The 20835-nt window shown below is 50.1% G+C and overlaps 2 protein-coding genes across 2 annotated transcripts; both read left to right on the top strand.

Moving 5' to 3' along the window:
* The first annotated feature begins 3479 nt into the window (after positions 1–3479).
* Positions 3480–5351, top strand: Hoxa13 (homeobox A13). The gene is made up of 2 exons (XM_076863581.2): positions 3480–4398; positions 5107–5351. Exons 1-2 carry the CDS (start codon positions 3480–3482, stop codon positions 5349–5351), a joined length of 1164 nt encoding a protein of 387 aa, XP_076719696.1.
* Positions 5352–18312: 12961 nt separating this feature from the next.
* On the top strand, positions 18313–20693 carry Hoxa11 (homeobox A11). Its single transcript, XM_076863571.2, has 2 exons — positions 18313–19024; positions 20461–20693. The coding sequence occupies exons 1-2, from the start codon at positions 18313–18315 to the stop codon at positions 20691–20693; spliced, it is 945 nt and encodes a 314-aa protein (XP_076719686.2).
* The last annotated feature ends 142 nt before the right edge of the window (positions 20694–20835 follow it).

Genomic DNA, 20835 nt, shown 5'->3' with positions numbered 1-20835 from the left:
CCCTAGTCTCTCCAGCCTCCACTCCTGCAGTCCTCTGCTTGACTCTGTTGCTCAACTGGCCACTGCTGCCTGAAAATCCCAGTGGGTGCCTTGGCTTCCACAGCCTAACCCATGGGGTGTCTGAGGATTAAATTGTTAAATTGATGGTACTTCTCTGTAATCTTATAGGAATTCCTGAGCCTGGGGAACCAAAAAAAAAAAAAAAAAAGAGGAGTGTGGCTCAGAAAGGTCAGACCCCACTAGCTGGGCAGACAACCAAATTTTCACCTTACTTTTGAGAAAAGAGGAAGAATGCTGGGAAGGTCCACCATCCCTTCCCAAAACATAGTCTGGTCTTCATTGTCCTCTGACCTTTCTTTTTCCACAGCAAACCATTTTAGTGGCTGCCTGGTGGATTAAGAAGCCATGTTGAGAACCATTAATGAATCTCTTATATTCTTCAGTGAAAGACGAAAGAACAGTGATTATTCTTACTTCAAAGTGTGTAGAAATTCTAGAAACTCAGATTCAAAATTATCCACAGAGCTCATTCAAGTTCTATAAACCATTCCTGCAGATTGATGGCTATAACTCAATATCTAGAAGGACATACAGACATTTAAAAATAGTGAAGGCATGACAAGACGCCTGGTAGAAAAATCACATCATATATATCGAAATCCAAGACAAGAAGGGACAAGCAGGCTGCCTCCCTCTAAGTAACCATATCTTGAAAATTTTTTTTAAAAATTGATAAGGAGACATAAATCTCAATAATTCTAGCCCCAGGCCCTTGCTTGGAGGGGGTGCCACGTGTGGAAAGCAAAACAGAATGAATTTGAGAAGCGACCCCAAACCTTCCTCCCTGCCCCACCAGGCGCTATCGCTCCCAGACAAACCTGCTTGTGGCTCCTCAGAGGACAAGATGAAATCTTGTCTCACCATTTTTGGTGTGGAGGGACCCAGTCGACTTTGGCAGTCTGGGGCTGAGGCCCTTCCTCTGTTCGCTGGGCTCCCGGCTCCGGTGAAGTGGGCGGGGGAGGGAAGAATGTAGAGCTGGCCTTGGCCGCCGCGTGCACCAGCAACCGCGCCACGGCCAGAGGTGAGCTGGCACAGGCGCCGGCTGAGGGGGGCTTCCCAAGCTGTGTTTTCGTTTTTCTGGGTCTGGCTGGAAAACAGAATAGACTAGGAAACCCCAGCCAAGAGCAGGGCGGAGGCAGAGAAGAAGAGTCCGTAAACACCGCCCAAAAACTCCACGAAGGCAGAAAAAAAAAAAAATGCTGGGTAGCCAAACAGAGCTAAAAACTAGAATTCCAGAGTAAAAGGGAATTAAGGATGAGGGGAGATGAGCGGTGGGCCTTTTGCAGCCGCCTTAGTCTCCAAGTTTGGGAGGCAGTTTTCTCACGCTGACTAGACTGCAACTTTCAACTTGACCTTGGCCTCCAGCCGTGTCTGACCCGTATGTAAAACCGCCCTCAAGTCCCTAGGAACTGGGGCCTCGAACCCTACTCTTTTTCTTTGTCACCGTGAGTTTTACAATGCACTTGGAGAGAGGAAGGGGGTGGGGGATGAGGAAAGGGCCGGAAAGTAACACAAAAATCAAATCTTTACAGAGTCTGGTTCCTTAGTTTGCAAATGACCAGTCAGGGAGAAGGTAAACTGGGGGCAAATCAATATTTACCCAGAACTGCTAAAAAGTCAAGAGGGAAAGGAAGCACTGGGTGGGGGGGGAGGGGAGGGCTGGGGGGTGTAAGAGAAGGTTTTATTGGGCGACACTTACATTGGTCAGGGCAAGCTTGGAATCTGGGCAGATAAAATCCTAAGCCAGCTTCATCAGTCTGGACCATGCAGGAAGCCCAGGGTGCTTGAAGAGCAAAGCAGTGGGATGGTACATGCAGTGCCCTGAGTTTAGGGATGAGGAGTCTGCAAGCTGGGACCAAAGAGCAGGTCCAAGCCTGACTGCTCACCAGTAGCCTGAGAAGGAAGAGAGTCCACAGCTTGCATGGTCCCGAATGTGCCCACTTTCATTTTGAATGCCTGTTCCCTTTATGGACAACTGACCAGCTCACAGTAACAAAATCAGAAGTGGAAGTATTTGGCCCCAAAGTGGCAGGATCTTCAAAATCCCTCACTAAAACATGATGACTCCAAGAGGGGTAGTTGCTTTGCTCTGCCAATACCAATATCCACCATCTCCCAGGAAAGGGTTGCATTTCCTAGGCACAAAGACTTCTAGGTTAGTTCTTGGGCACTGGGAACCCTCTGCAGGTTGGAGCACCAACTTGGTGGGGAAGGCATTGAAGCAACCCCTTTCTCTTCCCAAACAGAATGAAATTGTGGGATCCCAGATGCCAAAAGTCAGGTCCACCCCAGACTCTATGCAACAGATTGCTGAGGCCCCAGATCTGAGGCTAGAGTTCCAGTCAACAGCCCAGCTGGAGCCTGTTCCTCCAAATCCCCTCCTAGGAGAAGCCAGCAGAACTAGTGGGACAGGAGCACGGTGAATGGTGCTCTTTCCATCTCTGTCTCTGAAGAAGGAGGAAGAATTTTACTGGGTCAGAGTGAGAAACAGACTATATTCCTAAGTGTGTGAATGCGACTGTGTGCACGTGTGTGTGTGTGTGTGTGTGTGTGTGTGTGACTGTAGGGTATCATAAGTTGTTCAGAGTCTATGGGCCTAAATGTAAGTGTATAAAATTGCCCACTGACATAGGTACAAGGAAGGGAAGGGAGCTCCTAAATGCAGTCCAAGTTTTCCAGTGGAATGTCCTGGGATCCACGAGCCAGGCCTTTCCGAAACAACCAACAAGCAGCAAACGCCCTGTCCCTGTTCCCCTGGAAAGAGAGCCAAATTGAGAATGTGACATTTTCGAAGCCAAAATTCGCACAGTAGACCTAGGGTCTCCCTGCTTAAAGATACCTAGAAAGAGAACCTCCCAAAGGCCCCAAGAAATACCCAGCCTGAGCTAGGCTGATCCCATTCTCCCCAGTCTCTCATCCCTGGCCATTGCTGGATTTACCTGACCAGTCCCCACGGCCTCAGGTCGCAACCCAACTGCTTGCCCACGTCCCCTCCCCGACTCTTGCGCTGAGCTGGTCTTCACTGGGATAAGGGAAGGGAAGGGGGGATGCGAAAGTCACGCCCTTCCCTTCCTGTCCCACCCGCCGGGTTTTCTATACCCCACCCGCCTGCGTCCCCCTCCTCTCCCCTGGGTGTACGCGGCGGGGCCGCGCGGCTAGTGCTAGTGCTGGCGCTGGTGACGGCGCGGGCGGCGGCGGGGACCGCGGGTGCACAGAGCGGAGCTGGGGCTGGAGCCGCCCGCTTTGCATACGCCGTGGGCGGAGCGGGGGGGCCGGGCCAATGGGCGGCCGCCTGGCGCGACCCCGCGGGGCGCGATCCGCCCCCCTCGCTCGGGCCCCGGTCCCGCGCCGCGCGCTCTTCACTTCTTGGGGGCTTTTTAAAACAGCGCCACTGGGGTCTTCTCCATGCGGCTCGGGCTATGACAGCCTCCGTGCTCCTCCACCCCCGCTGGATCGAGCCCACCGTCATGTTTCTCTACGACAACGGCGGCGGCCTGGTGGCCGACGAGCTCAACAAGAACATGGAAGGGGCGGCGGCGGCGGCAGCGGCAGCGGCAGCGGCAGCGGCGGCTGGGGCCGGGGGCGGGGGCTTCCCCCACCCTGCGGCTGCGGCCGCGGGGGGCAACTTTTCGGTGGCGGCGGCGGCCGCGGCAGCCGCGGCGGCCGCGGCCAACCAATGCCGCAACCTGATGGCGCACCCCGCGCCCCTGGCGCCGGGCGCCGCGGCCGCCTATAGCAGCGCGCCGGGGGAGGCGCCCCCGTCGGCCGCCGCTGCCGCTGCCGCCGCCGCCGCGGCCGCCGCAGCCGCAGCCGCCGCGTCGTCCTCGGGAGGGCCGGGCCCGGCGGGCCCGGCGGGTGCCGAGGCCGCCAAGCAATGCAGCCCCTGCTCGGCGGCGGCGCAGAGCTCGTCGGGGCCAGCGGCGCTGCCCTATGGCTATTTCGGCAGCGGCTACTACCCGTGCGCCCGCATGGGCCCGCACCCCAACGCCATCAAGTCGTGTGCGCAGCCCGCCTCGGCCGCCGCCGCTGCCTTCGCGGACAAGTACATGGATACTGCCGGCCCCGCGGCCGAGGAGTTCAGCTCCCGCGCTAAGGAGTTTGCCTTCTACCACCAGGGCTACGCAGCCGGGCCTTACCACCACCATCAGCCCGTGCCTGGCTACCTGGATATGCCGGTGGTGCCGGGTCTCGGGGGCCCCGGCGAATCTCGCCACGAGCCCCTGGGTCTTCCCATGGAAAGCTACCAGCCCTGGGCGCTGCCCAACGGCTGGAACGGCCAAATGTACTGCCCCAAAGAGCAGGCGCAGCCTCCCCACCTCTGGAAATCCACACTGCCCGGTAAATGGCGCCCCCTTTGCAACCCCGGTCTTCCGGCTCTGCTCTAGATTCTCCTCAGCTCATGGCCGGGGTCACCCGGGTGCCCCTCTGATCTTTCCTTGGCCTGCCCTAGCGGCGCTGCACCCCCTGGGAGACTGACCCCGGCTGACTGGCGCTGTCCGCACCGCCCTAAGTTGAACTGGCCCTGCTTGGGTAAGGGGTGCTGGGAGGGAACTTGTGGGGACCCTGGGTACCTTCCTTCTCCCTCTGCGCCCCGCCCTCTCCAGCCCTTGACAAGAACTTAAGGATAAGAAATTGATCTGATATTCGGTTCATCAAATTGCCACTGTTCCTACAAGTAACCTTACTTGTAGAAGCATTGAGTGCTGGGACTCAGAGCAAACTGAGAGGAACCAGGCACATGAGTGTTGTTACTCTTGAGTCGGGCGCTAAGGTGTGGGCCGCTGGGCTAAGCGATTGAGGGAAAACACGCTCTGCGTGTGCAGGATAACCCAGTTGGGGTGGTCACTGAAGCTTTGGGAGATTTCATTTTAGTGCAAAACTAACCATCTTCCCGACTAACCCCCAGGCTTTGGCGTAAGGCCGGATTGTACAGCTCGTGGCAAAGCGCAGCCGGGCACTGCAAGGCGGGTGGCTCAGATCGAGGTGTCTTCTGTGTCTGGCCCAGGTCTGATCCCTGTGTAACTTGCCTTCTCCCCTGTATTCCAGACGTGGTCTCCCATCCCTCGGATGCCAGCTCCTATAGGAGGGGGAGAAAGAAGCGCGTGCCTTATACTAAGGTGCAATTAAAAGAACTCGAACGGGAATACGCCACGAACAAATTCATAACCAAGGACAAACGGAGGAGGATATCAGCCACGACGAACCTCTCCGAGCGGCAGGTTACAATCTGGTTCCAGAACAGGAGGGTCAAAGAGAAAAAAGTCATCAATAAATTGAAGACCACTAGTTAATGGATTAAAAAGTGGAGCAAAGGGCAACTTGAAGAAATGCTTCAGAACTGATTGTTTTTTGCCCAGCTAATGGTAATAATGCTTAATAATAATTGAAGAATTGGAAAGAGAGACACTGGCATTTTGCTGTCTTAAGTGGGAATTTCTTTTTAATGGAATCTACAACTTTTTAAAAACTTTTTAAGATGGTAAAGACTGACAGATCTCCCGCCAACAGACCGTTAAATGACAAATTCTAGAGTCAAACGTCAACCCCTAAATACGAAATTTCAGATAAGTTACGCACTTACTAAAATCTTGTAAGTATTTATGTGACCGTTATATTTTAGGACACTGTGTTAGATGGTAATGATTTGAAAGTTGGTTACAAAAGCAAGAGTCTGTTGTAAACATCTGCTTGTTCTTCTTAGGTCGCCATTCCCTTTGCATGTTAAGTGCCTGCTCAGGTAAATCTTAGTGAAATTCCTACCATTGTATGTTCTAAAAAATGTTTCATATATAGGTTTAAAGCAAAAAAGAGAAGGTACTGAAATAATGGTCTTTAACTATTTACTATGAAGGGAGAAAGGAGAGAAAACCCTTCCGAGGATCATTTGTCTTGAAAGTAAATACAGCCTTTAATCCTTTGAGGCTAGAAGGAAACACCAGGTTGGTAATGTCCTTCTAATAATAGCAAGCATATTTGTGATTGGAGTACCACAATATCAGAGATTTTCCAAAGAATTGAGTACTTTTGAAATGTTTAAATTACCAGATGATCCGCAGGGTTGACATTATGTTAGATCTCCCAGAAAGTCCTACCCAAACATGAAGGACTTCAGTTTGAATGCAATTCCTTTTTTTAAAAAAAAATTTAATTGGCATTTTCCAATATTTTCTAAACGTTTTGCTGGATAAGTCATTTTTTTTTTTAATTTTTAGAAAACTCTGAATGGAAATCCATTCCCCTGAAATATTTAGATGTCTACATTCTGTATTTTGATCTATTAAGGTGTTAGTATTTTCCTTGTTTATTGTGTTATGAGACTTCATTAGAAAGTTTAGGGATTCATCTTCACTGCACATTTTAAACCAAGCAGTTATTTCAACCAGCACATTCGTTTTGTTCATATTCACTATAAAATGCTATCTTGTAAATAAAGACATTCAGCACACTGTGAAAAAATGTATTTGTGCACCTGCTTTTTAAATATTTCTACTAAAAAATTAGACTTGTACATAGTAATATAGTGGTATTGATTCTGTTAATAAAATAGTCACTGCCATTAAAATCTGAAGGAAAAACTCATTACTTTCCTGTGCTAAATGCGCACTTCACCGAAAGAAAAGGGAAAGGTTTGTATCATACAAGCCAAGGACCATTCATGTCTGTTAATTCAGCTTTTTTTTTTTTTTTTTTTGCTACAAATTTTTTAAGAAAAGAGGAAAATTCCTCTTAGCCAAAATCCTAAGTGTTCAAGGAGATGAAAGTGTCGCTTATTCTGAAAAGGATAGAAGAGAAAGGAGGAAGAGATAGTACAAATTCCCAAGTTCCCTGTGGAAAATGAAAACCAGTTGTTTTGTACCAGCAGTGCCTAGGCTATCGCATTTTAAAATCTTCTCTTGGATTTGAATGTGTCTGAAAGGGCAGGTTTTGATATTTGTTGAAATGACAAGACTAGGTAAGGCCTTAAACCTTGACCTTGACAAAAAAAGACAATTTGTGACCTTGACTTTTGACAGCTCATGAATTGGCCTAGGTTGGATTAGTAGATCAAGGGCGCCACCTCGTGTTGACAAGCCTTCTTGTAATTCTTCAACTTTAAGGAAATCAAAACCTCTTACCTCCTTGACTTGTTGTTTTAGAGATTTAACACTCATTCATTTGGCTCCAGGTGGAGTAAATTTGAATATATGTAAATTATACATGTGCCTGTATATATGTGAATATATCATATGTGTGTATACATGTATACATTTGCATATCAGGGCTTGTGTGTGCTTGTATATATAATTGTAGAATCTGTACAGATATAATAACATTAATTGCTGATGACCCAAGACAATGTAACTTAAAGTAATTTCTAGAGTTCAGGTACAAAATGTTTGTTACATGATGAAGTTTTGTTCATTTTTTTTTAATGGCCAAGTTTGATTTGTCTTCACAGCAGCTCAATCAGATTTCTGAAAATCCATTTTAAAGCTGTACATTTTTGTTACAGTTCAAGAGGTGTTCTTAAATAACCATTTTCTTTCCTGGCCCTCGCCCTCCAAGGTGGTCTCCCACCCTAATTAGAGCTATTGGGGAGTCTTTACGGCAAATAAAAAGTTTCGAATGCCTTGCTAACTCTAGAGTTCTAGAGTTACGTTTCAGAAATTCAAAGAAATCCACCTCTCAAGAGGTCATTAAGGAGATCTTATAAATATCTCATATCTACAAAATGACCATAATATGGAGGCAGAAGAAGAGTTATCCTGAATAGCTCAGAGCTGAGTGCTGCTCCAGGATGGTGTGCAATCTTATATTGATGCTTACAAATCTTCCATTTGATTTGTGGGAGAAATAAATATGTTTAATATTAACAACCACCATCAAAACTATAATAATAATATTATTATAGCATTATATCTACTGTTTATTGACCCCTAATTACACATCAAGTGCTGTGTTCAGAGTCATAAATAATACATATGTATGTTTATATATTTAATATACACATAAGTTAATTTTTTTGTCAAACCTACACATATATTGAAACGTTGGTGGAACCAGTAGCCTTGGGATGCAAAATTTTCAGATGCTGATTAATTTTACCTTTATGTTAGAGGAGAGTAATAGTGAGTGGAAGAACCAGATTCATAATGATGGAAAATGATATTGGTTGATTACAAACATGGCTGCTATAAACCTCTATAACCTTTCCTGAAGACTGAAAGCTTTAAAAATGAAGAGTTATGGAAAGAATCTGAAAGCTTTAAAGGAAAAAAAAAAAAAAAAGGATGTTTCTGAAACATATATTGAATGGTTTCATGAAGTGCAATCGTATTTGGCTGCCCGGAGGATTTTCACTCCACTTGTGGAAACAAATGAAAATGCTGCTGCAGATCCACCTCCTCATGTCTTGTTCCACAATTCCATTTCTAAATGAGCTACAATCAAGCCAAAGTAATGACTTTCTTCCAAAATGTTTAAAGTGGTGGAAAATCCCCTCAAAGCTGGATCAAACAGTGTTCTTATGAACAGCTCCAAAGGGGGCTCTCCTGTTGATGGAGGATATTTTTCCTTAGATGTAAGGAATATTTTGAGCCTCAGGCCTAGGAAAGAGGCCAACAACATCTCCACAGCCGAAATACTGCCCCTTTCAAAAGCCACCACCACTGCAGGAACCCTGGGTAAAGTAGTACCCTTCTTTTTCTTTGTCCATTTTTTGAAACTGTAATGACAGAAGATACGTCAGAGTGGGTCCCCCTTCTAAAATGGTTATTTATAGTGTTAATCTTACCTAACTTCCTTCTTATTTAAAATATTCATGAATCTAGATAAGCTTAGGTGGGCATAGATTTTGATGGCTCCTTAATGCCTAAATAGCACTCAGCCTAAGACCTTTAGAACAAAGACAACCAGGAGGACACCAGCCTCCTTTTGCAACATAGGAATAATAATGTCAGACACTGGCCCATAGATGGTATTAATGAAAACCTGATCCAATTATTTGTTTCTAAAAAGAAAATTCTTACTGAATAAAAAATTATAAATATGAGATTTTTTAAAAAAAACCTTAGTTTTCCGATACGCTCTTCATATCATCAAATTTATTAAGTTATTCTAAGTGGATGATTATAAAATGTCCCTGGGTGTTTCACCACAATTTATGTCTGATGCAGAACTGAAGCCATCCAGTTAAATTGTTCTTGTAATAGTAAAGGAAAGAAAAAAATTAAGGAGTAAAGGAAAATTGTTCTTTTTTAAAATTCAATTTAATTGAAATAGTTTCATAGAAATTCACCATAAGGCAGTGAAATTCAGCTGACAGTAATACATTTGTGTGCCAGTACTTAACGACCAAATTTCACCATATAACAGATATGTGCAGATTACTCTGTTGTGTGTGTTTGGACGGTTGGATGAGGATGCGGCATCTCTCTTCCTCTGCGAATTCCCCAGTTCAGGAACGGAGACAGAGGTTGCCCAGGACTACTAATCCCTAGACCCTTTTGGTTCAGAGGCGCCCTTCTGGACTCCCGTACCTCTACGAAGGAGACGCTGGAGACGCTAGCGGTTTCTGATTTATGGGCATTCCTTTAAACTTGATCGAATGCGTGTCAACAGCCCAAGACCTGCAGAATCAGAGAAATGTGCAGAGAGTTGCTCGCGTCCCATTTTTCATAAGCAAAGATGTAGCCTTATCCGAAAGGCCTGGGGAGATTTATTCCTAGGTTTTAAGACAGGCATGCTAATTCAGTTTTTATCTGCTCAGTCGCGCGGTAAATAAGAGCCAGTTGCCTTCTTTATGAAAATATCCACTCAATCCTCACGCATCTAGCCAACACCGACGAATGCCTGAGAGATGCTTGCTATTTTAAATTTTATTTTAAAGAAAAAAGACGCTGGCACAGAATAATTCCTCCGTGAAAGCCGCCAGGGCCTTGCCACAGTTGATTTTATTTCTGAAGGGCTCTATCGCGCGGCTAAAGAGCTGGATCCACCCGGCAGAAATCATTACAACGGGTGTCAGGTTTTCAAACCTTTGGTAGAGGTTGTGTGGCTGCGCGAGGCCTCCTCCAGTGCAGGGGTGTGGACAAGTGGGAGAAGCCCCGCTGTGGACTCAGAGAGTGGCCTGGTGTTGTTGCACCCATCTGGACAGAGGCCCCAAGTTCTCCACGCTTCCACATGAACCCCTACTCAAAATGGAGGCTCCAACCCTTACTGAACCTCCTTTACTCCGACGGCTCTAGGGCGAGCCAGAGAGGCGCGGCAGGAACCGAGGCAGAGGTCCGGACAGTGGAACCAGAGGCTCGCTGGACTTTGGAGGGCCGGGGACCCGCTCGCTCGGTGAGTCTCCCCAAAGCTGCTCGCTGACGTCACTGCAGGCCAAGCTGGCCCAGCGGAGCTCTGTATTTAGCTATTTGATGAGGACAAGCCGATTCAAATGAATGTTTTGTGCGGATGCCCCCTTCTCCGCCCCGCCCCTCCCTCCCCAAGAGAATAATCGGGTATTTAATCTCTCCTGGTCTTAATTCTTGGCAGCGTGGAAGGTGGTTTGCAACGGGAAATAAAACTTGACAGGAGCATTTTCTCTAAAAGGGGTTTTGAGACGGGCTGAAAAGAAACCGTGTTTTTCTCTACCAAATACTTCCGCTTTCTGAGCCCGAAGTTGAGCGGTGCGATGAGATCCGAGGGAGCCAAGTGCCAGCTGGGCACTTAAGCCATGTTTTGGACGCGAGCTGCCGAATCCCGGCGCTCCAGACAGTCGCTTTCTCCACCTGGGCGTGGAAGCGCCTTGGGCCTCGCCGCGCCCGGCGCATCTGCCAGGTCGGGCTCTGTGGGTCCCGGCGCCGCCCGCAGCCTGACGCCAGGACCCAGCGCACCGGGCCTTAGCACAGGCGGGGGCCGGGGTTGGCATCCAGCGTAGTATACCCAAGTGCTGGCTGAGGGTACCTGGGATCAGGCGAGAGAAGAGGGCCCTGGAGAGAGTGTAGCTTTAGCTCTGCGCCTTCTGACCTGGGGGGATTGGGACTAGAGCTCCCAGGGGAGGTGGTGAGAGCAGCGCTGGGGGCTTTGTTTCTCCGCCGAAGGCCTGGGAACACTGCACAAAATGGAGGGGGGTAAGGGGGTGAGCTGCGCAGCATGCGTGGGTTATCTGGGCTGCTATTGGGTGAAAGAGGCTGGAGACAGCCGCGCGTCCCCCTCCCGGCGGCACAGAGAGCTCTCTCCTCTCTCTCCATAAAGGTCAAGTCCTTGGCGCCACTGCCGCCTCCATGGTCAGGGCTGGTGGCGGTAGCTCACGACCGCAGCCGCAATTTCAAGAAGGCGCAGATGTACAATTGGCTGGGTCATCATTCCTGCTGCAAGTGGGTTCTGGTACCTTGGGTTCCTGCACTGGAGCAGTATTCTTTCTTGATTTCCAACGCCCTTACTCCCAGCCCTATTGGAAAGGAATCCCCGGAACAGGGATGACCCAGGCTATGTCCTCGTCCCGGAAGAGCGGGGATCTTCCCCAGCCCAGAAGACTTCGGAACCGGCGGAGGCCTACCCGGGGCAAGAGGGAGCACCTGCAAACCTAAGGAGCAGATGTGACTGGGATGGAATTCTGGGTCCGGGTAGGAACAAGTGGCTTACAAGACCAGCGGCCTAGTGCAGGATAGGAAAGCAAAGACCCTGCTAAGGTCCCGGAGTCCAGGCCCTTCATCACGGTATGGCAGACCTTTGGGGACCCTCTATGCTCTTCTGCCAGAAATCTGCACTGAGGAGGACTCTGCCTATGTAAAGATTTCAGATTCCTGGACCTCAAGAAGCCTTCACTATGCTATGCAAGGAGGGGAGCCCTTTAATGCCCTGCCCATAGCCTTCCTGTTGTAGGTCAGTGCTTCTGGCTCAGCAGCAAACATCTTGAGCCTATTCTGCTTCTGTGGCTATCACTCCAGATGAACCAAAGAGGACCTACAAATGATTTTTTTTTTTTTAAGACTGAAAAGCTGAGCTTTACCCCAGGGCTGCAAAGGCAGGGTTGGGTCTAGGGTGGGGATAGGGTGGAGATATATAGCAGAAGAGATTCCAAATGTATCATGGCAGAACTGCCTGGCAGTGTGGGTAAGGAAGGCTCCTTGGCAGGGGTAGATAGGAGCAGAGGCTCTTTTCAAGCATGGAGTGTGAGCCACCAACAGCACTGAGTAGAAATGGAGCTTGGGGTAAGTTGGGATCCTGTGAGCCATGGCCTTGGGAACTAAGACCAGGACATAGAGCCAACCTTCTGGTTGGACTGCCCTCTTTTGTCATCCTATTGCAGGTACATTCGGCAGGAGAAACCCGTTTGGGCCGAAACTGCAGGGAAAATAGATGGCAGACACTGAGAACCAGGGCTTTGTGCTTTAATTTTCCCCATCTACTTGTTCCTGCTGTATAGGAAAAAATAAATAAAACCTTCTCTAATGAGCTGGCAACAGTAAAAATAAAAATAGTTCTCAAAGGTAGTAAGCCTCCCTTCTCCCATCAGTTTGAGACCCACTAAACTAAATGATAACCAGATTGCTTGGGCATTTAAGACACTCAGCTGAACCCTGTGCCCTACCCCCCAGTGGCCAGAGGAAGAATATGGACTTCTTCAGGTATTGAGGGGCACTGGAGGATGATTCTACCCGTTGGTCAGACCAAAAACCAACTATGAGGTCAAGTTCAAGGCACTATCTGTTCCTGTGCTTTAGGGAAGAGTAAGAGAATTTAAGGGGAGGGTTGGTGCCTTGACAAAGGGACAAATTAATCCCTGCCTTCACCTTGTAGTAACAGAAGTGTTCCCATGATATTTTATTGAAGCAAAAATGGTAGATTGACCATGATCTTCCAATAAACCATTCCCTCAGAACAAATACTTAAAGAGATTTCTTGGGCCATTCCATTCAATCCATCTCCCTAGCCCACTACCAAGGACAGTAACCCCAAGGACACCTCCTACTTGGAAGGAAAGATTCTCCAAATAGAGACCTGGCCTTCAATCCTGTCTAGAGCTCTGTGGACATTTCCACCTTCATCCTCCTGGCTGATTCTTGCACCTGTGTGCAATATGGTCACCAGGGTAGCAATAATCTTCTCTTCAGCTTTTTCAAAACAGTCAACATTTGGGACAGAAGAAAGTAAGAGCTTATGTCAGCAAGAAGAGGCAAAATATTAAAGGTGCCCTAAGAAATCCATTGAGAAACAACTGTAGACAATTAGGAATGAGATTTGGTCTGACAAAGGTGTCTCACCCTTCCCAGGTCAGCTACCGTTGGAGATTGCTGAGGTCAGAAAAGCAGGAGCTGGGTTCCCAGAAGAAAAGTGTTGGTGAAGGAGGGAGCGAGAAAAAGAAAGCAGACATAGTAGGGATTTGGGATGGAGTAGTCCAAAGAAGGAGTTTGAGAGACCCAGTTCAGATCTGGAAAGGGGAGGTGGGAAATCTAATGGACCCCTCTCTCTATGCCTGCATACTAAGTGCCCTCCAATGGCATCTTAGCTCTTGCACAGCCTAGAAAAGACATCAGAAAAAGCAGGAGAACTGAGAAGGGAAGACTGGCTGGAAAGAGGCAGGATAGGAGAAGAGCTAGCAGGAACTGCAAGAGAACAGGACCGGTTTGAGAAGGAATGTGTTGAGTGGGGGCAGCTTGGTTTGACATTCACACTGTGGACCCTATGGACCACTCGCTTGCATTCAAAGGGCTGCAAGTATAGGCACTTGGAGACTTCAGATTTTCAGAGTCAGGGAACAGGGAGCGTCCCAAGCCAGGGAGCATTCCAAGCCAACCCCAAGGATAGCAAGGACAGCCTTGCCAGTTGGGGTTAGGAAGCTTGGAGTCCAGAGGTGCTCTCTGCCCCACAGCTCTATCCTCCCTTGGAGTGAGAAGGTGTTAAGCTGCCTGTCAAGTGATGGTTCTTGCAGCACCTGTCCCTAGAATGTGTTGGAAATGCCCCCGGCACAACAACCAGGGTAACGGGGCTTCCAATTGCCCAACTGCGCAATGACTGCCCCGAGGCCACCCCGCTCAGGCTTTGTGGAGAGGCTCACCGCTGCCCAGACCTCCCCTACTACAAGAAGAAGCGGCTGCGGCAGAGGCGCCTGGACAGACTTTATTCTGATATCCCGCCTGGGAAAGCGGATGGAGCGCGGGTTGCACTAACCACCATCCTCAGACGGTGGCAGTCAGCCCTCCAAAGAGGGTCCGGGAAGCGATGCGCAGCACCGCCCCACCCCCCAACTTTAGAACAAACCAGAAGAAGCCTCAGAAAGGCTTGGCCAGTTTTGTTGACCAAATTTTGTTAGCCATTTCCGCCTGACAAGGCTGGCGCGGGCGCCGGCCTTCTCTCCGGGTGGCCACCTCCAAAAGCTGCGCCGGGAGAGACAGGGCCAGCCCTGCGGAGATCTGCCTAGAACTTGAAGTTCGGAAAAACAAGGAGAGATTGAACCGGCTCCCTCCCTTCTTTACAGACACACACGCACCGTCAGGCCGCCGCCACTTCCTGCCTTTGTTTTTCTTCCTCCAAACATTTTTGGCCTCGCGCATTAGCCGCCGTGGAGCTCCGGATGGACGATTAAAGGAAATGCACGCCGAAGAGTGTTTTCTGAAGATGGCCCCGCGCTGTGGAGCTCTTGAAAAACAGCAGCTTATGGGAAAACAGTCGCCAGGGCCAATGTCACAACCTTGCCCGCTGCGGTCTCTTCAAGAATTGGAACTCGGACTTGGCTTTCCGGGGTGGCCTTATTCCCATTCGGTTCTTCCCCAGAGCCCGGCTCGGCTTGGCTGCTGGGCCTCCTGCAAAGCCGAAGATTCAATTAGGCTCATAGGAAAGTCAAAACCAAGGTTCTGCAGTTCTCTCTCCCGTTCTTCCCCAAGATTTGGTCCGAACCTCAGAGCGGCGCAGACCCCTTACCCCTGCCGCCTGCATAGAAGAACATTCACACTACCTGTGCGTATTTCGCGCAAGTGGGGCGGAAGCGGTCAAAGCTGGGAACGTTGCGCAGCCTTGGGATCTGAGCACCCGCTTCTCATTCCTGCTGGGGAACTAAAAGCATTCGGCAGCTCCGGGGCGTTTTCCCTTCTGCTGGCATCAAAAGCCTCTTCCCTCATTCATCTTTACGGCAGCGCCCCCACACGCCCCCTTCCAGGTTGCAAGTCCCTCTGGGCACCCGGCTTCGGTACAGCTTGCCCAATTGCCCTGCCAACCACTCCTGGAACTCCTTCCTCTGTCCCCATGCTTTCCTCGGGAATTCTCCTTGTCTCCTGCAGACACCTTAGGATCCAGACAAGCAGGCACCCACTCAGCTTGGCCCTGGAGGACATGGAAGGCAACGGTTATGCAGAGCACGCACAGACCCATACCCACCTTTCTGCAAGAACTCCTTCCCCCTGGCACCAGGGAAACCGATCTAATTAAGAGAGGGGCTGTATTCTGCCTGGGGAGGTAGCTTGGCGTCCCCCAGCTGGTGGGCCACCGTGGCCCCACTGCTCAGACACAAGCTGAAGTTGACTGCCAAAACTGCTATAAAACCGCAGGTCTGTCTAGAACTGTTTTCGGTTCTCCTAGACGCCCCCGGGTTCAATTATGGTCTTAAAAGCCCTAATACAAGTGCAAGAATTTGTTTGCCTTCACCCAGGGGCGGGGCGAGCCCTGCAATGGTGGCGCCTTTGTTATGGCAAAGTCACTGAAACCCTTCATGCATTCCTTTTGTTCAAGGGTAGGGGTGGTGAGGACTGGGTGGGCTTCTGGGAGAGAGTTTGGAAGAGTCAAAATCAAGACAGAAAGACAAGAAACTATTCAAATACTGCTGTATGAAACCTCTCTCTCTCTCTTTCATATTCTGTCTCCAAGAAGCAGATACTGTATAGAGAAATAAATATTTTGCCTTGTTGATCACTGCTAGAAATAGAAGTTTTTTCACTGCAGGACAATCCCATAATTGTGATTCCCAGCTTTAGGAGGTCTCAAGCTACCCTTCCTCAATAACTTTCCCTCCCACTGGACCTTCTTATTCACACTGCTGCTGCCCTCTACTCAAGCCACAGTGGACAAATATGTCAAGCTGAAGATACACGAATAATTTCAAGTTTAGCTCTCAGGGATTCAAGGGGCATGAAAGTTCTCGCAGCAAATCCTGAATAAAGAGTTCATTAAACCATTATGTCCGAGTAGCTTGATTTGTAATAAGCAACCCTTGTGTGTGTGGGGGGGGGCACGTAAACATTAATGCTAATAAATTAGTTTACTCCACTACAGAGTAATTACTTGATATTATTGATATTTACAGGGTATTCAAATGCAATGGTGGGTCATTATTTGGAGAAAAGACATAATGAGAATATTTTTTCCAGTGCAATACATGATTAAATTTGTTATTGAGTCGGTTACAGTCAGCTCAGCAATAAATACATTAATCGATGTTGACACTTAAATACCAAAGACCTTAGAGTTTATACTCTAAATCTCTCTACATATATAAAGATCTTTAGCTATTTCATAGATGCGGGAAGGGAAAAGGTTTTCCTTTTTGATTTTTGGACTTCTTTCTCTGACACCCCCAATCCTTCCTAGAGTTGGGGGGAGGCCTCAGGTCTGGGTCCCCTTCCTGTTCCTGGCCCTACCTGTCTGCTCTGTGCCCTCTCCCTTCTTTCATTTTCCCCCAAATATTATTCCTTTAATCCTGCAGAATGATAAACATTATTTTGCTTATTTAATTTCCCAATTTCCTTCTCCCAAGAAAGGTATGTTCAAACCAGCAACTATGGCCTCTGCTTTTATCTTTAGAGCAAACCTAACCGTTTTAAGGCATCCTTATTGCCCAAGGTGCAGGGAGTTGGAAAGCATCTCTCTCTCTCTCTCTCTCTCTCTCTCTCTGTGTGTGTGTGTGTGTGTGTGTGTGTTTCTCTCTCTCTCTCTCTCTCTCTCTCTCTCTCTCTCTGGTATTGTGCTCCTTCTCTGGAATGAGTAGCCGAAAGACACAGAGCTTTCTGAGTTTCTGCCTTGCACATCTCTCACTTTCATTCTTAGGATTTGCAAGGGGGGAAAAAAGAGGCAGGTCGCCCCTTTCTTGGTCAGGACTCCTTGGCTATCACTCCCTCCTTGCTGGTCCCCCTTTTCCCTCACAGCCCCATAGCTCAGCAAGCATCCTGGCAGGGTCCCCCAAAGGTGCAGCATACCCAGGGGAAGGCTCCTCGGATGTCAGCGCCTCTAAAACAGCCCAAGGCTTGCCTCAATTGCATGGTTTCCCGATTCCTCAGCTCCAGAAGACCAGGCAGGCATGCAGACCGGAGAGCAGAGGCGCAGCCCCAGAGCGTCTGGCTCTGCCGAGTCACTGGAACCCAGGCAGGCAGCTAGGAGAAGGGGGTTTCTCCAAGGACAGCGGGTGGGGTGAAGAGACAGGCGGGGAAGATTAAGGGAAAGGTGGATCCCGGGTGAGACGAAGGACCTTCCGGACCCCGTGAATCATTGACAAACCGCGGGGGAAGCCGCCTTGGTTCTTGGCGGTTTAGGGACGGAAGGCACTAAAGCGCTTCGGAAGTGACCGTGAATGCTAGCGTGTAATCAAGTCACCGTGCAAATCGGACAAGCCTCGAGGCGGGCACATCCACGGCTGCGAACCCTGGCCCCAAAAGGTTCTGGCTAGCTTCTTAGGCTGAGGTGCTTCCCAGAGCAAGCCTGTGGGAGGGGGGCTGAGAAGAAGGGGGTGAGAACGTGAGTCTCCAGAAGAACACACTCTGAGACCACGGGCCACACAGCTTCAGGCTTCCACCTGGTCACCCCCAACCCAGAGCATCCCTCACCCACCCGGGGAGTGGGGGTGGGGATGTCGGGAGTTGAGATCTCTCACCGCCCAGGGCGCACTCGAGGGCCAGGATCATGCAGCTGAGCAAAAGCGAGCTGCACCGGGGCGCACCCCAGCCTCACCGCGCGCCGGGAGGCCCCCCAGCCAACATGAGTTACACCGGCGATTACGTGCTTTCGGTGAGAACACCGAGTGACGATCTGTTGCTTCCCCTGAGGTGGCTACAAAGAAAGGAAGCCGAGGAGGGAGGGGAGGGGAAAAAAAGGAAAGGGGGGAAAAAGGCCCGGACTAGCTCGCAGCTTGTCAATTTCAACATCGGGTCACATGACCAGCACCTCCCTGCTAAGGATGGGGATAGATTTCCACGTCAGCTTACGTCTCCAAATTTCTACTTCACGGATCCGCTTCAAAGAGGCAGCTGCAGTGGAGAATCATGTTAAGCTCGGCTACTGCGGAGAGCCCAAGGTAGCCCAATGATGGATTTTGATGAGCGTGGTCCCTGCTCCTCTAACATGTATTTGCCAAGTTGTACTTACTACGTCTCGGGTCCAGATTTCTCCAGCCTCCCTTCTTTTCTGCCCCAGACCCCGTCTTCGCGCCCAATGACATACTCCTACTCCTCCAACCTGCCCCAGGTCCAACCCGTGCGCGAAGTGACCTTCAGAGAGTACGCCATTGAGCCCGCCACTAAATGGCACCCCCGCGGCAATCTGGCCCACTGCTACTCCGCAGAGGAGCTCGTGCACAGAGACTGCCTGCAGGCGCCCAGCGCGGCCGGCGTGCCTGGCGACGTGCTGGCCAAGAGCTCGGCCAACGTCTACCACCACCCCACCCCCGCCGTCTCGTCCAATTTCTATAGCACGGTGGGCAGGAACGGCGTCCTGCCACAGGCTTTCGACCAGTTTTTTGAGACGGCCTACGGCACCCCGGAAAACCTCGCCGCTTCTGACTACCCTGGGGACAAGAGCGCTGAAAAGGGGCCCCCAGCGGCAACTGCGACCTCCGCGGCGGCGGCGGCGGCGGCGGCGGCCACCGGCGCGCCGGCAACTTCAAGTTCGGACAGCGGCGGCGGCTGCCGGGAGGCGGCGGCGGCGGCGGAGGAGAAGGAACGGCGGCGGCGCCCCGAGAGCAGCAGCAGCCCCGAGTCGTCTTCCGGCCACACTGAGGACAAGGCCGGCGGCTCCAGTACGTATAAAGGCAGTGTGCCCCGCGCTTTATGAAAGGGGAGTTGGAAATCTAGCGCAGCACCGCTGTTAAATTTTTATATGCTGTTTTATAAGCATATAAGGTTTATGAAGGGCCTTTAGGTTTCCCCCAACAAAACTTTGTTATAAAAGGCGGGATCACGTGGCGAGTGCTGAAATTGGCCGTGAAATACCCACCGGCCAAAGCATGCCTGCAAAAAAAAAAAAAAAAAAAAAAAAAAAAAAAAAACAACTCCCCTTTTCCCTTTTTTTCCTTTCCCAGCTCCCAAACTCGGCAGCTCGATCCCGCTCGGGGCCAGCTCCAGGCTGGGGAGCCGGAGGTGGGCGCCTGTAAATTCCCCCTGCAAGGGCTTCAGGAGCCTTTGATAGCGAGGTAATCCGGAGATTTTTATAAAAGCCATGTGTTGCGCCGGGACTCTGGTCCCGGCTGGGATTCAAAGGCATCGCTGTTTAATGATGGCGCTAGGAGAGCGTTTAACAGATAAAGTGGCCCGCTTAGCTCGAGCAATATATTAAAAGAAACAAATTAACCCAAAGTTGGCCTTTTTGTCCAAAGGAAGCCATTTTCCTCTGGCGCTGTGGCAATTACGTGCCGTCTTCTGTCCAACTGCATGTTATTCACAATTGTTATTAAATCTGTCAAAAGTGAATTTTTGGTTTTTTTGTCTCATGGGTTTTTTGTTGCTGTTGTTTTAAGGGGGGGCAAACTGAGCCTGCCTGAAGCTTTGGAAAGCCTCTATTGCATCCACCCTACCTAAAATAGCATCCCTGCACCCCCGAAAGCCCCCTGGCTGTGTGGTGGTGGTACTTAACTGAAGACCAAGGATAGGGGGCCTTCCGCTGCCACCTCCCACCTCGAAGGAACAGGGAGACTGGTGGAGGCGGCAGAAGGTTGTGGCCAGGACTCAGGCTGACAAAGACCGGGCAGCCGCCCCAGATGTTAACGATAGAGGAATCGTGGCCGCAACAGGGAAAGACTGGGGCCCCGGACGCCTTTACTACCTCGGGAACAGGCGGTCCAGGTGCTGGAGGTGAAATGTCCGCAGGCGGCTGTTTGTTTAGTCTGGCGGGGCAAGAAGCAGCCAGCAACCCCCACTCGGCTGCTTTCAAAGCGGCTTCAGCAGAGCAAACTCGCCTGTTGCTGTGAGGAGCCCTCCTTTCTGCTCAGGGGGCAGCAGGAGCACCTTCCCCGGGGGCCTATCTAGGGAGCTGGCTTTTATCTGTGGCTGAGCCTCCCACTGCAGCTTGTCCCCTGCCGGCAGTAGGAACTTGAGGCCAGGGCCTGGAGAGACCTTAAGGGAACTTAGGCTGAGACTCCAGATCCTGTGGTGAGCCCCTTTCCTCAATTCGGGGCTCTGGTGAGGAGGGATTGCAGGCACTGTGCCTGACTCACCCCCTGCCTTTCTCCCTCCATAGGTGGCCAACGAACCCGCAAAAAGCGATGTCCCTATACCAAGTACCAGATAAGAGAGCTGGAGCGAGAGTTCTTCTTCAGCGTCTACATCAACAAAGAGAAGCGCCTGCAACTGTCCCGAATGCTCAACCTCACCGACCGTCAAGTCAAAATCTGGTTTCAAAACAGAAGAATGAAGGAAAAAAAAATTAACAGAGACCGTTTACAGTACTACTCAGCTAACCCACTCCTCTAAGGCTCCAGCCTTCTGGAAATGGGTGGGGGGGCTTCATACATATGACATCATATGCAGATTTTGCCCTTGACAAGGTCAAGCCACACAGTGACTTTTGAAAAAAAAAAAAAAAGGAGGTGTACAAGAGAGGGGAAGAAGCTGC

Source organism: Callospermophilus lateralis, chromosome 1 (genome assembly GCF_048772815.1).
Source record: "Callospermophilus lateralis isolate mCalLat2 chromosome 1, mCalLat2.hap1, whole genome shotgun sequence".
In the NCBI taxonomy this organism is placed as follows: Eukaryota; Metazoa; Chordata; class Mammalia; order Rodentia; family Sciuridae; genus Callospermophilus; species Callospermophilus lateralis.
Note: the sequence above shows the minus strand (reverse complement) of the source record. Positions and strands in the feature narration are given on the sequence as shown.

Coding starts and splice junctions, on each gene's coding strand:
- Hoxa13 (XM_076863581.2), top strand. CDS start 3,480: ATGACAGCCTCCGTGCTCCTCCACCCCCGCTGGATCGAGCCCACCGTC. Junction 4,399..5,106: donor CTGGAAATCCACACTGCCCG/GTAAATGGCGCC, acceptor CCTGTATTCCAG/ACGTGGTCTCCCATCCCTCG.
- Hoxa11 (XM_076863571.2), top strand. CDS start 18,313: ATGATGGATTTTGATGAGCGTGGTCCCTGCTCCTCTAACATGTATTTG. Junction 19,025..20,460: donor GGACAAGGCCGGCGGCTCCA/GTACGTATAAAG, acceptor CTCCCTCCATAG/GTGGCCAACGAACCCGCAAA.